This window comes from Planococcus citri, chromosome 1, assembly GCF_950023065.1.
Source record: "Planococcus citri chromosome 1, ihPlaCitr1.1, whole genome shotgun sequence".
Taxonomy (NCBI): domain Eukaryota; kingdom Metazoa; phylum Arthropoda; class Insecta; order Hemiptera; family Pseudococcidae; genus Planococcus; species Planococcus citri.
The window spans coordinates 64,876,133-64,894,452 of NC_088677.1; the positions used below are offsets into that span (position 1 = coordinate 64,876,133).

The 18,320-nt window shown below is 33.2% G+C and overlaps 2 protein-coding genes across 2 annotated transcripts; both read right to left on the minus strand.

Annotated features, from left to right (window-relative positions):
- Positions 1-428: 428 nt before the first annotated feature.
- On the minus strand, positions 429-5,403 carry LOC135833356 (trehalase-like). The gene is made up of 9 exons (XM_065347112.1): positions 5,209-5,403; positions 3,878-4,326; positions 3,554-3,789; positions 1,952-2,076; positions 1,700-1,842; positions 1,421-1,593; positions 1,154-1,349; positions 870-1,075; positions 429-743 (listed from the first exon to the last, which is right to left on the minus strand). The coding sequence occupies exons 1-9, from the start codon at positions 5,352-5,354 to the stop codon at positions 579-581; spliced, it is 1,839 nt and encodes a 612-aa protein (XP_065203184.1). The 5' UTR covers positions 5,355-5,403; the 3' UTR covers positions 429-578.
- A 2,727-nt stretch (positions 5,404-8,130) lies between these two features.
- LOC135833357 (trehalase-like) lies at positions 8,131-12,031 on the minus strand. The gene is made up of 9 exons (XM_065347114.1): positions 11,824-12,031; positions 10,907-11,361; positions 10,565-10,800; positions 10,330-10,454; positions 9,448-9,590; positions 9,171-9,343; positions 8,886-9,084; positions 8,581-8,786; positions 8,131-8,449 (listed from the first exon to the last, which is right to left on the minus strand). The coding sequence occupies exons 1-9, from the start codon at positions 11,940-11,942 to the stop codon at positions 8,288-8,290; spliced, it is 1,818 nt and encodes a 605-aa protein (XP_065203186.1). The 5' UTR covers positions 11,943-12,031; the 3' UTR covers positions 8,131-8,287.
- Positions 12,032-18,320: the final 6,289 nt, after the last annotated feature.

The window sequence follows — 18,320 nt, forward strand, 5'->3', positions numbered from 1 at the left end:
CCATAAAGGAAATCGTCGTCGCTAATGCAAGCAGAATAAAATATCATTTTGTCATATTATTTTTTTTCCTGAAAGGAAAAGGAAGTGGGTATCTATTAAAAACAAGGTTAAACCTTTTCCTGTAAAATTGATTGTTGAACGAATTTAAAGTAGATCAACATAGGTACCTAAAAGATAGTTTGGGCATAAATGGATTTTAAAATGTTCATTTGCGTTTCAACTGATTATCATGGCTTTCCTTTACCTATGTATTTTTTTCATTCCTGATTATCTTTTTACCTAGGTACCTGCTTATTTTTAAATGTAGGTACCTATGTACATATACCTAAATTGTGAGATAGGCTTCATGCCACATCAATGTAGAATTCATCAGCAGTATATTTCTATACTTTGATGATACTTACAACTCACAAGAAAGTCAAAAAAAAGTTAAGCACAAAAATATAATTATGAGCAATCTTTTATACATATAAAACCTTTGACTACATACTAAATGTATAAAAAAATAAAAATCATGCATGAGTGAAGTAGGTCATAAATTCATAATTTATCACAGGAAACCGTCTGATAAGTAAGATTTAAATTTTCGATGAATTTGGGCAGGTAATATTCGATGTCAATGGAAAACAAGACCACAAGTTGAATAATTCGAAGACGAGACCATTTGTCCAACCAAATCCAGTTTCGCTACCTTCATATTCTCCCCTCCCACTTCCAATTCTTCCGTAGGTTGTAGCATCGTACTAAAACATCAATCAAACACAACGATATGAATCATCATTACCTAATATGTATGTACGTACCTATTATACGTACATCTGAGAAATCTGCGTAAGTAGTTCAAATAAGAATATGAAATAGGTACTCACTTTTTCGTACATTACTTTATCTCTTACGTAAGCTGCATACGATGTTTTCAAGAAAGATGTAGCTAAGCTATACGCAACTTTCTCAGCTCTCGGGTTATTGCTTTCTTTTAATCCTCGAATGATGAAAAATTGTAAGGGGGCCCAAACAATCGGAAAATCCCACTGTTGTTTCGATTCAAGTTCATTATCAGCACTCGCGGGTAGTCCTAAAAAATAATTCGTTGTTTAGATTGATAGGTAACTTCACAAGATGCACTTTGCCTATATATTTCAGCTCGACTCACCATAATATTTAGATGTCAAGTTCGAGTATATCATGTGGTTTTCTTCTAGATATTTTATAGCACGATCTACTTTGGAAGAATTCTTGTAAGTTTTACTCCACAGTGGTGCGAAATTACTGGCATAAAAATAGTTCCTGCTTTTTTTAGCTTCTATGTCGAAATCTAACCATATACCTACCTCATCGTTCCACAACACCTGAAAAGTAAACGGTGCTGAATTAGGTACACGTCTACTTCTCTAATACAATGAAGAGGGGGGATGAGTACATTTTCTATCGCATTTGATAAACTGCTGGCCCACTTTTCGTAAAGTTTGGCTTCACTTTTACTATCGTATTTGCGTTTCCAGTCAGCTAGTAATTTTGCATTCGAATACATAATGCTGTTCAGTTCCACATAGGCATATTGAGGAGGATACGTATCCCTCAAGCCAACATTCTCTATAGTCAATGAAAAACAAAAAATGCGGTTGTCAGTGTTACGAATTTTTTTTTTTTTGTATGGAGATAGGTACATAGTTTACGAATGAAATTATCGTTGACTCACTATCTTTAGCATTTTCTGGATTTCTCATATGTTTGCTAGAAAAATCCCATCCTGATTCTGCAGCTGATCTGATTCCAGTGTAGATTTCTTTTGTTGCCTCAGGATCTTCAGAAGAGTAATTCTCCAGGAGCTCGTAATCTTCTCTATATTAATTCATTAGGAGTAATGTTTAGTGTGATAAAATATGTAAGTGCAGATACATATTATATCGACCTATTTCATGTTTATGTACTTCATAGGTACTTATCTTACTTATAAGACTCAGGCCGAGGAAAGCAGCTAGGTGCGTTGTATTGAAATAAATTGTACCTTGTTTTATTAATTGTCACATCTACTCGCCGATTAGCCACCCACCACTTGAATTCTTTTTCAAGCATCTACGTATGAACATGAAAAATAAAATACTTAGTTAATTAAGCATTCTTACAAGGGAACCACTCGAAGAGTCTACATATCTTTAATTTGAATGGGAATATGATTTTTAGAAATATAATATTTATGGTCTGAACACCCCATAACCAAAATTTCAGCTGACCAAATTGATTTTTCAATCTTTGAAGAATTTTTGAAACTTCAAATAAGTATGACGATTTTCTAAATCTATTTTTTTAACGCATTTTTTCAGTAAAAATCAGAAAAATGACGAAATTCAGTTTCGAAACAATTTTCAGTCATTTTGAAGTCACCAGCGTGATTTCCAATTTTTTCAGAATCCAGACTCAACAGCCTGAGTGAAAGATGGGCGGAAGGTATAATCGAAAATTCTAAATAAATCAGTTTCTTTTATTAAATATTCCCTCCACTTTCTTCATTTCTCTAAAAATCTGGAAAAATTGGAGTGTTTGAGAAAAAAAGTGCAATTTTTTAAAAAACTTTTGTCAGATTAAGAAATTAGCTTCGGAAAATTTTTAAATTAAATTCGATATTTTGCTCTTTAATTTTTTCGAAAACGTACTGAAAAAAGGACAAGTAAGATGCTCGAGCAATGCGAGTGCAAAATTTTGAAAAATGTCAAAATAATTTACGTACCTAGTCCATAAAAAAAAACTACCTATCCAATCATTCTAGTCTGAAATATGATTTTCCTGCCTAATTTTAATTATTCAGTAATTAGAATTTTTCCTTATTTTTAACCCAAAAAAAATTTTCAACAATTTAGTTCAGGACTATAAAAAAATGCCAACTGCTGCAATTCAAGAAATTTTGTTTTTTTTTTGTTGAAAAAATGACGTTGCTTTGGATAAGTGGTAATTTTTACAAGTATTCGTGCAAGTTTCAAAAATTCCTCCACAAAAATTAAACTTTTGTTTTTTTGAATTTTTGCCTCCTAATAAATCTGTTGATTTTTTAGAAATGCCCTCGAAATGCCCTCAATTGAGAACCAATAGGTCGAAAATTATATTATAACTCGATTTTTGTCCACCCAAATTCAAATCCATGCCTTCTGGAAAAATCGCAAGTCTCGATGGAGGCTCCAGAATGTCCAGAAATGGTCGAATTTAGTTTGGAGTGAGGTCGATATCGGCTTCAGAACTGCTTTTCAACATTTTTTCTCAAAAATTACCTACATTATTTAGGAAAAAGGAACGAAAATTGTCACTTTGGATTTTCAAAACTTTGCTAAACATCGAAAAAATCACTTCAGGTAGGTACCTATCTGAAATTTTGGGTATGGTAATTTTAGACCGCGCAGTTTCCAAGGAAGTGAATACTTACTTCGAGTGGTCTACCCCTTGTAAGGTTACAATGAATAAACTGGCTTATTTTTCAGCGAAAATGTAGGTACAAAATATTTATCTCAGTAATGCAATCTAGTGCGTAATTTTTCTTTGAAGCGATAGGTATTCAACTTACTTGCATGTTTTCTTTGATTATGCTTTCATCGTTAGTCTCTTTCGTATAAACGTCTACCATTTGTATGAGCATTGGTGGTTGCGATCTTTTTGAATAATAAATTCTATTTCCATTCGGTACGAAGCCATATTTCTTGACCAAATGAATCATGTTTCCAATAATTCCTTTCGTAGTATTGTGCATTCCACACGCTAACAATCCTTTTATGATCCAATACGTATCCCAGTAGTACATTTCTGCGAATGAAGTTCAAAATAATCAGATACAAATAGAAAGATTGATAAATAAGTACATAGGTACCTATACTGATTTTCATATTCTTACCATCGAATCTGCCGCCAGCCACTATAAATGTATTCGGCACGTAAATATAAGAAGACCTCATGTTTCCTGTCTCTTCTTCTATTCGAAGAGATTCCGGCATTTTTCTCGATAAATTTTTCCAAATTTGATTCAATTCAAAAAGCCAATCTTTAAGATCAGGGTTCTCAATTTTCTGAATAAAGGGAGGGTTTTCCATGAAATCGTCCAGTTTTCCGCATTCCAGGGTTTTATTTTCAAAGTTTTTTCTCACAAAATCTTCCAATTGAGTTTCGTTGAGTCGTTTATTGGGGTTTTTATTTTTTGCAATGGTGTAGTTCTTCAAAATTTCACCTTCTGAGTATTTCATTCTGCTTTTGACGAATGTTGTACCGTCGCTATATATTTTGCTAACTTGAACATCGTGCAATAGTGTAGTGTTTTTGCCAACTTTTCCTATGCAGTATATTTTGCTGCAAATACACGACCCGAAATTATTTTCCAAGTTCTAAATGTTAATGTAAGTACATACATATTGTATTTTTTAAAATCAAGTACTTAAGTACTATTTGCGACCCTTGGCTTTAAACTATAGGATGAAGCCAGCCAAAAAAAAAACGTATTCTAAAACCCCGATATCCAAAATTTTGGACGCCAAAGTTCATTTTTTGATTTTTTTGTCAATTTTTGGAAATTTTAAAAACGATGAAAAAAATTAGTTTCTACGGCGATATTTCAACATTTTTTCCCCTAACAAAATCGTATTGTGAACATTAAATTAATTACTATCACTTTGCATAATATAATATCATATACAGTGTTGTCAGTTTAAAACAGTGCCGTGTGTTTAAAACAGTGTTTTAAACGTCGAGAAAAAAACGGACCATGTTTAAAACAAAGTTCTGTTTAAAATGGTTTTTTTTGTTTTAAACAAGTTTTTTTTTCAACTGTAATTTCCTAAAAAAAACACGTTTTTTTTCAATTTCTCGTTAAAAAAGTAGTGAAATTGAAGGAATTGAATTTTTAGATTTTCATTTTTCTTCTTATACTTTTTTTTAAGGCAAATTTTGTGTTTTGATTTCAATTTTTTAATATTTCTTGAGCCTTATAGCTATTTTATGACGTCGCATCTTAAAAGTTGATGACTGGATGACGTATATTTGAAAAACTGAATCCAAAACAAATGAATTTGTGTTAAAAACGTGTTTAAAACACATTTTAAACATGTTTAAAACACGTTTAAAACACATGAGAATCCGGCAGTTTAAAACTCTGTTTAAAACAAAAAAAACCGTTTGTTTTGTCTTTTTTTAAAAAACACTGATCATATAGGTAGGTAAGTAATTTAAATTCACCTGAGACAATCTGGTTGACAAACGTCCGTTTCTCGTGCACTCCACGTATCTATACACTTACCGAACACCACACCATTGAAAACAGTACACATTAAAATTATCACAATCAAGGATAACATGTCGACTACGTTATGGGTACTGATCATATTAGAAAACCACAACAGATTCGCACTTGTTCGCAAAGACTCAATGAAGACAATTTATTAATTTTATTGAATTTATATAATGTTACTCTTTACATCGTTACAATAAAGTAGGGTCATTCAAAATGAATCATGCTGAATATTTGAAAAAAGCCTCAATTTCTTGGAGCCATGTACTCAAGATAATAGAAGTATTGCGTTTGCGCCCGCAACTAATCTACCTATTCCAAAAATCAGCGAACCGCATACGCAGATCTGGCGATGTACGAGTATATGTGTATGTTTCCCGAAATGCAGATGATCTGATGATTTTACGAAGACACGAACGTCAGTGATGATGATACTCTAAACGCAACATGTGTGACTTATGTCACCAATGCAGATAGAATTTTCCCTGCATTTCCAAAAACTATCTATCTTGAAGTCTTGATTCCACTGAACAACCAACAACCGTCATACATATGTACTAACAAAATTTACACTGCAGTTCAGGTTTCTTTTAATGTATTTGAAATCATTTTTTGAATTTTACACAAATTTTTTTTTTAGGATGTGATGAAGAAACGCTAAAAAAAATTTGAGCCTCTGACTCGAACCTTAATGAGATACGTGATGTCTAAAATTTTATTTATATAGGTATTCCAAACTTTTTAGCTATAGAGATTGTGCGCATTCAATCAACTGCATCTAGGTATTCCATTTTTTTCGTGGTTTTTATGCCTTACCAATTGAGAAAATAGGTATTTCGATTTAGAACGTACATAAATCAGTTTCGGGCAACCATATTCTCCCTACATTGGATGCAAATAATTCAAAATAGATACACAGATCATTAATGGAAGTAAGTAGGTACCTACAAAATTCTAGAAACACTGCCATTCTCATGGTTTCATGAAAAACGTAGGCAGTGAGTAAACCTAACCTAATTAACAATATTTTTACATTCACCCAAAATTATTGCGAATCGAGTGAAAATTGAGATGACTAAAAATTTTCCATCACAAACGGCTAGCTGTCTTGAAAGTTGAACACATGGTCAATATTTTTTCTTTTGAAAATCTGGAGAATGGACCTTGAAAGACGATTGAAACAGAGTTCAATACTTTTGAATTTTCAAAAAAATGAAAAAAAAAACGTCCAATTTTTTCATGATAGGTAAAGTATGTTGTGACCCAAATTGCTCAAAAAATCCAAAAATTAGCTTTTTGTTATGAAAATAGCTCAACTTTTAATATAGGTAGTAAAAATTGAGGTGGGGGCAGAGACACTGGAGGGGTTCGGATGAGAGTAGCATAAAACTGAACGTCATATATGGTGAATGCCTCAAGTAGGTGCTTACAACATACTAAAAAATTGAGAAAATCGACTCACATGGGGCTGCAAAAATGAATATAATATTTTTAGAAAAGGGAGCTTACCTCAAAAATGGGAGGGGGACCGGGTGGTCTGAAACTTTCCTGACAGAGGATGCTCATTGCTCAATGGTACCTTACCTACCCACCTTCCATGTAAATATCAACCCTGAAGCTCTCGGGGGGAAATTCAACTTTTGTTCATCAAAATTGATATTTCCCAATAAATTCTGATCTACTGGTCTTTTCTCTGGTTTTAAAAATTTTTGACCAAGGTTTACTACTCAAAAAAACCTGAAAAAATTTTCACGAATTAGACTCCATGTACTCTTTTAGTCAAGTGATCGAAGAAAGAATAGGTTTTTTAACATAGAAATCCCAATCTTTTTCTTAAATGTAGAATGAGGGGGAGGGGAAGACAAACCAAATTTATGCGCTTAAAAATGTTTTTTTGGTCCCCTAAAGATACCTTTGGATTATATTCAAAAAATCCGAGCCGAGGGTCGATTCATCACTCTTAACCCTCGAATAAGTCCCCTTTAATGGAGAGTTCTGATGGTGAGAGGGGGTATTAGAAGTGCAATTTCAATTTTGACTTGATATATGTGTTCAGAGGCATCGAATTATACGAAAAGGACACATCAGTCATCAACAAATTGACTTTTTTAAAAAAAATGCTGTTTTTACTCGTCCCCCCTCAAGTTTTTCCAATTTTTAAACACGACACGCCCAACCTTTTTTCTGAAAAATTTTTTTTTGGAGGGATCAAAAACACGTTTAAAAATGCCAGTTTCGTAAGTTACGAGATACAATTTTAACTAAGGGGAAATTATAGGTGAAGGGGGGTGTCAATTTTTTGAGGGGTGACTCTTTTAGGTACCTACAACATACTAAAAACTAGCAAAAATGGTGCTGAGAATTTTTTAAATCTCTATTTCACAAAAAAGGGGATATCTTAAAAATCGGAGGGGGTGGGCTAGTGGTCTGCAAATATCAACCCCAAAGTTCTCTGGGGCCAAATCACCATTCTTATCCCCCTCTGACCTTTCAGGTTTCTACCTTAACTTGATTAAATTTTGAATAAGGGACGAGCTCATTTTCAATTTTTTTTAATTCGTCAAAGAAAATTATACCTACCTATTCGTACCTGAAATTTGGATCATCGAGTTGGAGGTACGGACATTGTAAAGATTAAACCTTCATTTTTTTCACGAAACGTCAAGTGGGTTATCAACATTTTTTATAATTGGAACTTCTGAGCATGACTCACAATTCTATCATGGTTCAATGAGTAGCGCAAGATAAAATTTACCGAGCAACAAGAACAAAACATTTTGTAAGAGCACCTTGAAGTCCAGGACTAGACCCACGTGCATAAGTAGGTACCTACCTACATGATTTCAAACTCCACAAAAAAAAATTCAAAATAAATGCATAGTTTTTATTGCCAATTACTGAAGTATCAGGCGTACATAAAATTAAAAATAAATATCCATTGTAAAAATACGAGTATAATTCATCAGTATCACGATGAATTCAGTGTTGTATAGGTAGTTGCATCCATCGTCTAATGGACTAAATTACCTATTCAATCTTCGGAGCATTCGGACATTTAATGTTATCGGATAGAGGGAAACAGTTCCACAAATTGAATAATTCAAATACGAGACCATTTGTCCAACCAAAACCAGTAGCGCAACCATATTCTCCTTTTCCTCCTTTTTCACCGTAGACCGAAGCATTATACTGAAAAATCAATCAGATATAAATAGGTAGGTAGGTAGTATAAGTAACTTTATCGATCATCATCATCATCATATTCCATTGGGAAAATTCTGTAGTTTGGGTATGGGGTAAAAACACAGATTTGTACTTACTTTTTCATACATTTCTTTATCATTCTCGTACGCTTTGTACGATGTTTTCATGAAAGATGTAGCTAAGTTGTACGCGACTTTCTCAGCTGTCGGATTATTGCTTTCTTTTAATCCTCGAATGACGAAAGATTGTAAAGGAGCCCAAACGTTAGGGTAATCCCACTGTTGTTTCGAACTAGACTCGTTGGCACCGCTTGTAGGTAGTCCTGAAAATTATCTCGTTGAATTTTATCATCTTCATGATTACATCTACCCTATAGAAATAGATAGGTACCTACATACTTATCAAAAATCAAATGACTCACCAAAATGCTCGGATGTCAAATTTCCAAACACCATTTGGTTTCTTTCGAGGTATTTTACAGTAAGTTCTACTTTGGTGGCATTCTTTTTGTACGCGTTGCTCCACAAAGCTGCGAAATTACTGGCGTAGAAGTAATTTCTGCTTTTTCCCGACAGTATGTCGTAATCTAACCACATTCCTACTTCCTCATTCCACAATACCTGTGCAAATTAATGAATACTCTAGGTAATTACAAGCCCTTATGCGATGAATTATGAATAATGTAGGTATTCAAAGTTGTACATACATTTTCAATCGCGTCCAAAAATTTGCTGGCCCACTTGTCATTTACATCTGCTTTCTTTTCATCTCCAAATTTACGTTCCCACTCTCCTAATAACTTTGCGTTAGAATACAAAATGCTGTTCAGTTCGACGTACGCAAATTGGGCAGGATTCATATCCCTCAAGCCATCTTGCACTAGTCATTGAGAGAAAAAGATGTTAGATATTTTCAGTGAACATTTGAAAGAATTCTTCATCGTCATTTTGATAACGAACGAGGGTGATTATATTGAAACTTACTGTTTTTGGCATTTTCTGGATTCCTCATATGTCTACTAGAGAAGTCCCAACCCGATTCCGCAGCTGATCTGATTCCACCGTAGATAACTTTCGCTATCTCTGGATCTTGGGGCTCGTAGTTCTCAAGGAGCTCGAAATCTTCCCTACGTAAATGAATTAAATTGATTAACATTAGGTATACCTACTTGAACTTATGTGTTCCTATCTAGATAGCTTAAATGCTCGTCAAGTTGTCAATTTTTTTTTCAAAAGAAAAACATGAAAATGATTACCTATCTTTGATTTCAACGTTGCCCATAAAAACCTGTGGAAATGGTTGCTAAGTAGGTACTTAGATAAAGTTTCTTACGAAAATTATCGAAATTCACGTTGGTTGATGGTGAGAGGGGGAGAGGGACGGAGTTTACTGAATTTTGAAAGAATAAGGAGCAAGAAAAACTGAATTCTTAAACAGAGATTTCGCTGTCTGAGGGTGAGAAGGCTCGGCGCTTTTGTCCATTCCTGATTAAGAACCTGATTTTAAAGCATTTTTCATGCATTGATTAGCGTACAAATCATCATTTTTCATCAAAAAGAAACACCTAAGCAAGAAAAAGAGATTTTTCGAAAAAATTGTTGCTTTTTTGAAATAAGTCATCATTTATTTTCCAAAAATTTGAGCTTGGAATTTTTTTGTTGGGAGAGTAGAAGGTTTGGAAATTTTCAAAATTGGTTTGGGTCATTTTTATGGAGGAGCGGATCACGAATAAATCATTTTAGTAGATGAAAGATATCGGCGGGCCTGCTTTACAAGCTTAGGTACATGAAATGTCTACCGATATGAAGTAGGTAAGTAAAGTACATAGAAAGTAGGATTCATTGTATGTAGGTGATATTTCTTACTTATAAGATTCAGCCCGAGGATAGCAGCCAACAGCGTGATAACGGAACAAATGGTACGTTCTACCGCCTTTTTTCACTTCTACTTTACGATTTTTCAACCACCATTCGAATTCTGATTCCAAGTACTGCGGAAATTGAATACAAAATTACATAGACACATTACCTCGTTATGCTTTGATAAGGATAATCACACAAAAATATGCCAAATTTTAGTAAAAAAAATTGATGACTTTACTTTCAAATTGTCTTTGATTATGCTTTCATCGTTTGTCTCTTTGTAATATGTGTCAACCATTTGGGTGAGCATAGGTGGCTGCGATCTTTTTGAATAGTATATCCTGTTTCCATTCGGTATGTACCCGTATTTCTTGATGAGATGAACCATGTTTCCAATGATTCCTTTTGTAGTATTTTTCAATCCGCAAGATAATAATCCTTTTATGATCCAATAAGTATCCCAGTAGTACATTTCTACAAGTTAAAATGTGCCAAATAAATAAATGAGTTATGTAAATGATAATTTAGCCTAGGAAAATCTACATTACGCTTTTTATTCATGGTGGGGAGGGGGGCTTACCATCGAATCTTCCTCCAGCTACTACAAACGTATTTGGTACGTAGTCATAAGAAGAACGTCTTGTCTCGTTAGACTTTTCCTCTTGTTCAAGTTCCTTTGGCACATCTCTAGATAAAGTTTTCCACAGCTGATTCAGTTTTAAGATCCATTCTTTCAGAGCCGCGTTCTCAATTTTTTTTAGAATAGGGGGGTTATCAGTGTAATCAGGCAGAGTTCCATTAAGTAAACTTTGATTTTTGAAGTTTTCACTGACAAACTTCTCCAATTCAGCTGAACTTAGCTTTTTATCGGCTTTCTTGTCTTTTGCAGCTGCGTACTTCTTTAGGATTTCAGCTTCCGAATACTTCATTCTGCTTTTGACGAATGTCGTACCATCTTCGTATATACGAGCCATCTGAACATCGTGCAAAAGTGTGTGCTCTCCTTTTTTATTTACGCCTTTACAGTAAATTTCGCTGCAACATACGCGTCGATGAGAAGAATTATTAATTTTGCAATTTTTTATAATATGTAGGTAGTCTAGGTAGGTACCTAAAGAAATTTTAATATTTTTTCACAACGGCAGCAAGGTCCATGTACTTGAACAGTTTTCAAATATAAAATATACAGTTCTTGGTGGAATTCGTCAATTTTTTTTATAGGGTTTGTTATTCTAATGTAAGAACCCACCTACTCAAATAAAATACTAATACGAAATAATTGAAATAATTTCTTCGAGAATTCAAAGTCCACGCTCAGTCTTACCCTTCAGTTTTAAAAAAAAACCTATATAGAAATGTTTGTATATTTTTACCTACGTTACTAACTTACTACAGAATTTCTGTTAGGTCGTAGGTACCTACCTACTTATACCTATCTAAAATTATTTTCACATTTTTTAGACTACTTAACTATCATTTTATTTAACGTAGATTTACCTGTCACAATCTGGTATACAACCATCATTCGATTGGGTTTCGAATGCGATGTCTGCATACCTACCAAACACCACTCCATTAAAAATACACACCAAAGTAAACACAAACAAGGGTGACATATTGGATACGTTATTGGTAAGTCACCATAAATAACTACCTACAAACAGATTCACCAGTTCCACAGTAATGCAGAACATGTACAAAATTCGTCGAATTTATACGTTTTTACGGTCGAAAAATATACTCATAAAATGAATAATAAATGCTAATTGGCGTCCGATAATCCGGTAAAATCTTTTAATTTCTAGATAACAAAGCGTTTTCCGTTTGATAATCTGGTTGGGAAATTGACAATCTCGCGATCACATCCCGTAATTTATCCATCCGGTGTGATATACTGATCCGGACGGTTGGTATAGAAAAATATGAAAATATTTCTGATGATAAGGGCGTTTAAACACGAGCGTGTAGTGTGATTGTCTCTGACAAAGGTTCGTGGATTTTGAAAAACTGTTTTCAAAAAACTTGTGTAGGTATCTTATAATGTACTTAGATAGGTACTACATACATATATGTGGAGAAATTATCAGAAATTGACTTCTTGTAAAAATAAAATACCCAACAATTTACTTCTCGAATTATAAAATTTTGAAAACATCGTACTTCGCTTCGCTCAGGCCTGTTGATTTTTCTTTTTCAAAATCGAACTTTCTAAAAATCTATTATTCACACTCAAAAAATGTTTAAATCAAAAAATGAACTACTCGAATGAAAAGTGTACCTACTTTCTTTTACCTCTTCAAACTCAAATTTTTGAAAGCTTTTCCTCACAATATGTTCAGGCTTTTTTTATTTTCCTATTCGAATTTGAAATTTACGAAAAACCATCATTGATCAATTTCTAAAATTTTGAAACCAAAAAAATCAAACTCTTCACATAAAAAAGCTCAAATTATGAATTTTTGAAAGATTTTGCCCTCAGTTCGTTCAAGCCTGTTTGCTTTTCATTTTCAGAAGTGGAATTTCTAAAAAAAAAAAAAAATCATTCACCAAAACATAGAAAATTCCCATTTGACCGTGTCTGGTGACTTTTTGAAGACAGGTTCACCAAGCAATAAGCATTTCTGATCGATTTTTTACTTGGAGACTTTTGGTGAATCCTGGTGTCTGAGTCAGTCACCAAGAAGTCACCAGAACATAAAAAATTCTCAACTGACTATCTGGTGACTTTTTGGTCACAGGTTCATCAAGCAGTCACCATGTGATCGATTTTGTACTCAGTGGTAACCTTTGGTGAATTCTGGTGACTTGGTGAGGACTTGGTGAGCCATTCACCAAGAAGTCACCAAAACATATGAAAATTAATATGTATATGACTCTCTGGTGACCGATTCACTATAAGCAGTGCATCCATGTGATTGATTTTGTACTTGGTGACTTTTGGTGAATTCTAATGACTTTTGATGAGTCATTCGCCAAGAAATCACCGTTGTCATCGTCATAGTCACACTTCTTTACAGGAGATAGCCTATATTTCCATCTATATTAGCCGGTTTCTAGCGTATCAGTTTCTTTCAGGGTCTAGCCTCTACCTACATAAATACAGATTACAAACAAGAATGCATAAGAGCTACAGAACACCAATAACTCACTCATTCCAGCCCTAGAGAAGTGCAGAGCTTCACAGTGAGAAGACAAATGCCAGTGCCTAAAAACTGGCAAATTTGGGCAAGGGAGTGAACCGCAACAGAAAATCATGGTGGAAGGCAACAGGAAACCACCAGTACCATCCACCATTAATTTCCCTAGAATTGTATGGACATCAATTTAGCAATGGCCCTAAGTCTCTGTCAGACTGATCCTCATCCGCCAAGACAGCCGGATAGGGTGCAAAGAATATGAGGAGTCAAAACAAGGTGGAACAACATCAACGTCGCAACCTGGAATGTAAGAACTTTGTATCAAAACTGAAAACTTGCTAATGTAATTATGATAGCCAGGAGAAGTTACCAAAAAATATGAAAATTAATATAGGTACGACTTTCTGGTGACTTTTGGGTGACAGATTCACTAATCAGTGACCATGCGTGATTGACTTTGTTCTTGGTGGCTTTTGAAAATTTTTCTTTCCACGAATTCAAAAATTTTTCATTCCATGAATTCAAACATTTTTCATTCTACGAATTTTATTCAAAAATTTTTCATAAAAAGTCTTCTCAGGAAATTGGATATAAAAAAAATTGAACGAAATGATCACAAAGATGTTCATTTCAGGGCTGCTCAGCTCACTGAATACGAACCTAGCGTTCATATGTAGGTTGACTTTCATGGGTAGGAAAATGAGTTTCCTAATTTTTTTCTCTCTTGATGTGCATAGGACTAGATAGGTACTACCTACCTATTCACATATTTTTAGTGCTTATGACTTTTTAGCCAAAAACTCGAATTTCAAAGTTGTAGGTATACGTATACCTATCTATGTAGAATTCAAAGGGACCTAATAGTCAAAAACCAGTTTTCGAGTTACATATTCACGTTTAAAGTTTTGATAAGTGAATAGTTCAGAGTCAAATTTCCATTGGGTAAAAAATTAATTCTGAATACTAAATGTTGAAGTGTTTACGACCTTCTTGTGCAAAAATTGGACCTTATTTGGAATTTTTATGCAATTTTGTGGAAGTTTGGAAGCATTGTGTTTTGATAAAAATAAAAATAAATGTGACCTGTTCTGACAATAGGGGCCATAAGTCGGGTTTTTCATTTTCAATTTTTTGGCCATTTTGAAAACTAGACATCATATCGAGTCGAATGAGACCAATCCCAGCCTCCTAGCTCATTTTTTCCCACCTTTTTTCATTTCTTAAAGTTGAAGGATTGAAAAACAAAATTTTGAGAAAAATGCATTTAAAGAAAAAAATTTATGAAAACTGATAATGTGATGTTTTCCGAGAAAAGGTACATAATGTTTCAAAAAATGGATTCTGGTACTTACTTGAAAGTGCGTAGAATAACATGAAATAAGTTAAATTTAAGATAAGAACACGTTTGCATTATAAAAACGTAAAAAAATGAGATAAAATGAGAACATTTTTTTTTTAAATTGAATTTTTTCGATTTTTACTTTCTTTTGCAAATAGGTATATCGAAAACTAAGCCTCCTAGAAAAAAACTAACGAGACTATGACGATTGGTAATTTAATTTTCCACAATTTTCCTCGACATCATTTTTTTGTAAAATGCTTCTTTCCGCCTCCAGAAAGCTTTAAAAGTTTTGAGCCCCCAATATATTTTGAAGTGACACTTAGGACCTTTTGCATTATTTTTAAAGCTGGACTTGAAAGGAGGCGACATATTTAGAGCACGTTTTGAATTACCTACTTGAAAATAGGTAAATGGAAAGGTTCACAGTGTGCTGGCCCAGACCCGGGGGAGGGGTTTTTTATAATTGCAAGATTATTACACCCGTGTAGAGAGGGGTTTAGATTTGGTTTATTAGGTTTAATTCGGCAAAGATACATTATTTTCTTATTCGTATTATGGAGTCAAGCTGTTTTTAAATTGAGCTCCTTTTGCAATTAGGTACTTTGCTAATTTTTTCAAAATTTCAACATTTTTTTTTAGGGCTCAAAAAAGTACATCTTTTTAAAATCGTGTTATACGTATGATTATCCCAGAAACACATTGATAGTAGGAGAATTGCCTATAAAAGTTTTTCAGTTTCCAGCGCCTCAAAGGCATATTTTGAGATTTTAAGGCTTTTGTTGAAAAAATTATAGCCTAAAATACTACATACATACTCGTCTTTTACTCTTATCAAAGGTTAATCATTTAAATATTATCATGATTTCGTGGGATAGTGATTTGTTATTTGATTTTTCTCACAGAATAGGATTTTTCAATCATTTTGACAATATAGAACCCCGTAGGACCTTCAGTTATTTATTTGAGAAGCAAAAACATTTTTTGAAGCTGCTTTATGTTTCTCTATACTCTGTTGAAATATGAATTCTTATAATGAAAGTTACTCAAAAAATATTTTAGCTCTGAAGGTGCCTCTAGAGGGAACATTTTCGAAAAAATTATGGTTTTTTGGCTTTAGCCCATACCCAACCTGTTGTAGAAAAATGGCCCAGTCACAATTAAGGGTTCTACTGAGAGACTAAAAATTTTCAAATCGCTTATTTTTGAATAAATTCTTGTTTTGAAGATGTTTTCTCCGTAACTATTTCGCATTAATTAGATCAAAATATTGAAAGATGCCAATTTTTTAAAAAAATTCTTCCTCTTTGATTGCTCATCTCTTTCCTCCAGGGCCATCTTTGGAGCTAATAAAATTTTTTGAGTAACTTTCAACTTGAAATAAAGGCCTCTGCTGAATTTGGTGAACATTCTCCGGCTCTTTTTGGCAATCTACCATAATGTAGATACTTGTTACAGAGATGTAACGATCTCGATTCGATCTGATTTCGATTTTTTCACGAGATCGGATGGATCCAGAATTGCCGAATCACGATTTTTGATTTTGTGATCTTTTGTTCAAAATGTTCGAATGATTGTAAAAAAAACATAAAAAATTCATCACACGTTCATTATTTACAGCATACGATTTAGATTGCGATTTTCGATCTGAACCAATATTCGAAAAAAATCGAGGAATGAGATCGACATTCGACAAGATAGTTTTGAAAAAAAAAACTTCATAAGGGGTGCAAATAGGCATCCATAAGTGCTCGATTGAAATCTTGATCGATTACTCTCGTACCTAATTCAAAATAGGCACAACGTTTTTCAGCTAAACTGAAAAAAAAAACAATAATAAATACGATTGCATGTTTGAAAAACAATGCTGTCAATTTCCAAATTTGTCAACTATTTGGGCAGGTAGGTAGATAGATAGGTAGGTTAGGTACGTTAGGTATAGTTCGTGCTGTATCATTCTTATCTGCTATAATAGATACGAGAATAACACCTATCTAGTTTTTCATATCATTTTTGCAAAGGAAGTCGCTTCCATTTTAATCAGCGAACGACTCGAATCCGCGTAAATAATCGTACCTTGAAAAAAAATCGCATCACTTTTTTGTAACATCACATCCTTTTAACAAAGGAAGTCGCCGATATTTTAATCAAATGATTATCAATATATACCGTGAAAAAAAATTCAACCGCATTGTCATATCCTTCTCACAAAGGAAATCATCGCTGATCTAGAGTGACATGACGTTAAAAAGCCACGTTTGTCGATTTTCATATTATTCTTTTTATCCTTTTAATTGGAAAAAAATGTCAAAGCCAAGGTTACTAAATAAGGCAGTTTCCGGTGAAATATATGATATATTCCATTTTTATGCCAATAGCTTATCGGGAATTTCCTGTCACAAGTTTCGCACTATCTCCTATCTGCTTTGATAATTTGATTTTTTATGATTTTTCAATTTTTAACAAATATTTTAAAACCGTGAAATACACGTAGGTACCTACCTACGTATGTAGGTTGTATTCAAAATCTATTTAACAACATAAGTATTTATGTAATTAGAGTAGCAAAAAAAATTATGCCAGGAATTTCGATCGAATTCACGAAGAAAAACGAGATAATACCTATACTTACACTTTGAATTAGAATCTCAGTCATTGATCAAAATGCGTATGACATTCGGGGAAATGAGAGTCAAAAACAATTTTTTGGGGTAAAATACAAAGATTTACATTTTCTGACCTTCTGAGTTCATTCTAAATTTAGTTTCACGAAAAAAAAAAAAATGTTTTAAAGAAACTCCATTTAGGATTTCGAAAAATTATGTGTCCAGTGATTTTTTTTGTTTAAAAAATAGGTAGTTTTAAACTTATGAGTTTCAATGTGTGTTTGAAAAGCGTTTAAAACATTATTCAGTTAATGATGTCACAAATTGCACTGTTTCCTCTTTCAGTATTTTCTTAAAAATTATCAAGATGAACATTTGAACCCCCCCCCCAAAAAAAAACCTGCACACCAAGGAAATACAATTTGTTCGATTTTAAATTTTAAATTTTTTTTTTTGAAAATCAATGTTTGAAAGAAACAGGTTTAAAACAACAAAAAATGATATTTTGTAGTTTTAATGATACTTTACATAACTTTTGTCTAATTTTATTCCACTTTGATGATAATTTGATTAATTTCATCAATAGTTCTACTTATATTGTTTTATAATCCACCCAAGTTTCATGGAATTTCTAATTTTGCTCAAATTCTAGTACACTTTATCAATTTTTGGTTATTTTTGGTTGCTTTCATGTCTTTTTAACAAATCTGTCGAAATTCAAATTGCATAAAGTTTTTGGTAATTTACAGCTATTTTCATGTCAATTTCAAGTTTTAATAGTACTTGTAATTAATAATTATTTCGTGGCATTTTAACACTTTTTCAAGCAATTTTCATAAATTTTGCTCAATTGTGTTGATTTTTTCAAAAATCAATTTATGGCTATATTTTCAAAGACTGAGAAGTCAGTTT

What these genes read in the sequence shown, in the direction of transcription:
- LOC135833356 (XM_065347112.1), bottom strand. Translation starts at nt 5,354, where the DNA reads ATGATCAGTACCCATAACGTAGTCGACATGTTATCCTTGATTGTGATA. An exon ending in GGCTGGCGGCAGATTCGATG is followed by an intron (nt 3,790 to 3,877) that starts GTAAGAATATGA and finishes CTTCATTCGCAG; the next exon opens with AAATGTACTACTGGGATACG. An exon ending in TAATCAAAGAAAACATGCAA is followed by an intron (nt 2,077 to 3,553) that starts GTAAGTTGAATA and finishes GTTCATACGTAG; the next exon opens with ATGCTTGAAAAAGAATTCAA.
- LOC135833357 (XM_065347114.1), bottom strand. Translation starts at nt 11,942, where the DNA reads ATGTCACCCTTGTTTGTGTTTACTTTGGTGTGTATTTTTAATGGAGTG. An exon ending in AGCTGGAGGAAGATTCGATG is followed by an intron (nt 10,801 to 10,906) that starts GTAAGCCCCCCT and finishes TTTAACTTGTAG; the next exon opens with AAATGTACTACTGGGATACT. An exon ending in TAATCAAAGACAATTTGAAA is followed by an intron (nt 10,455 to 10,564) that starts GTAAAGTCATCA and finishes CAATTTCCGCAG; the next exon opens with TACTTGGAATCAGAATTCGA.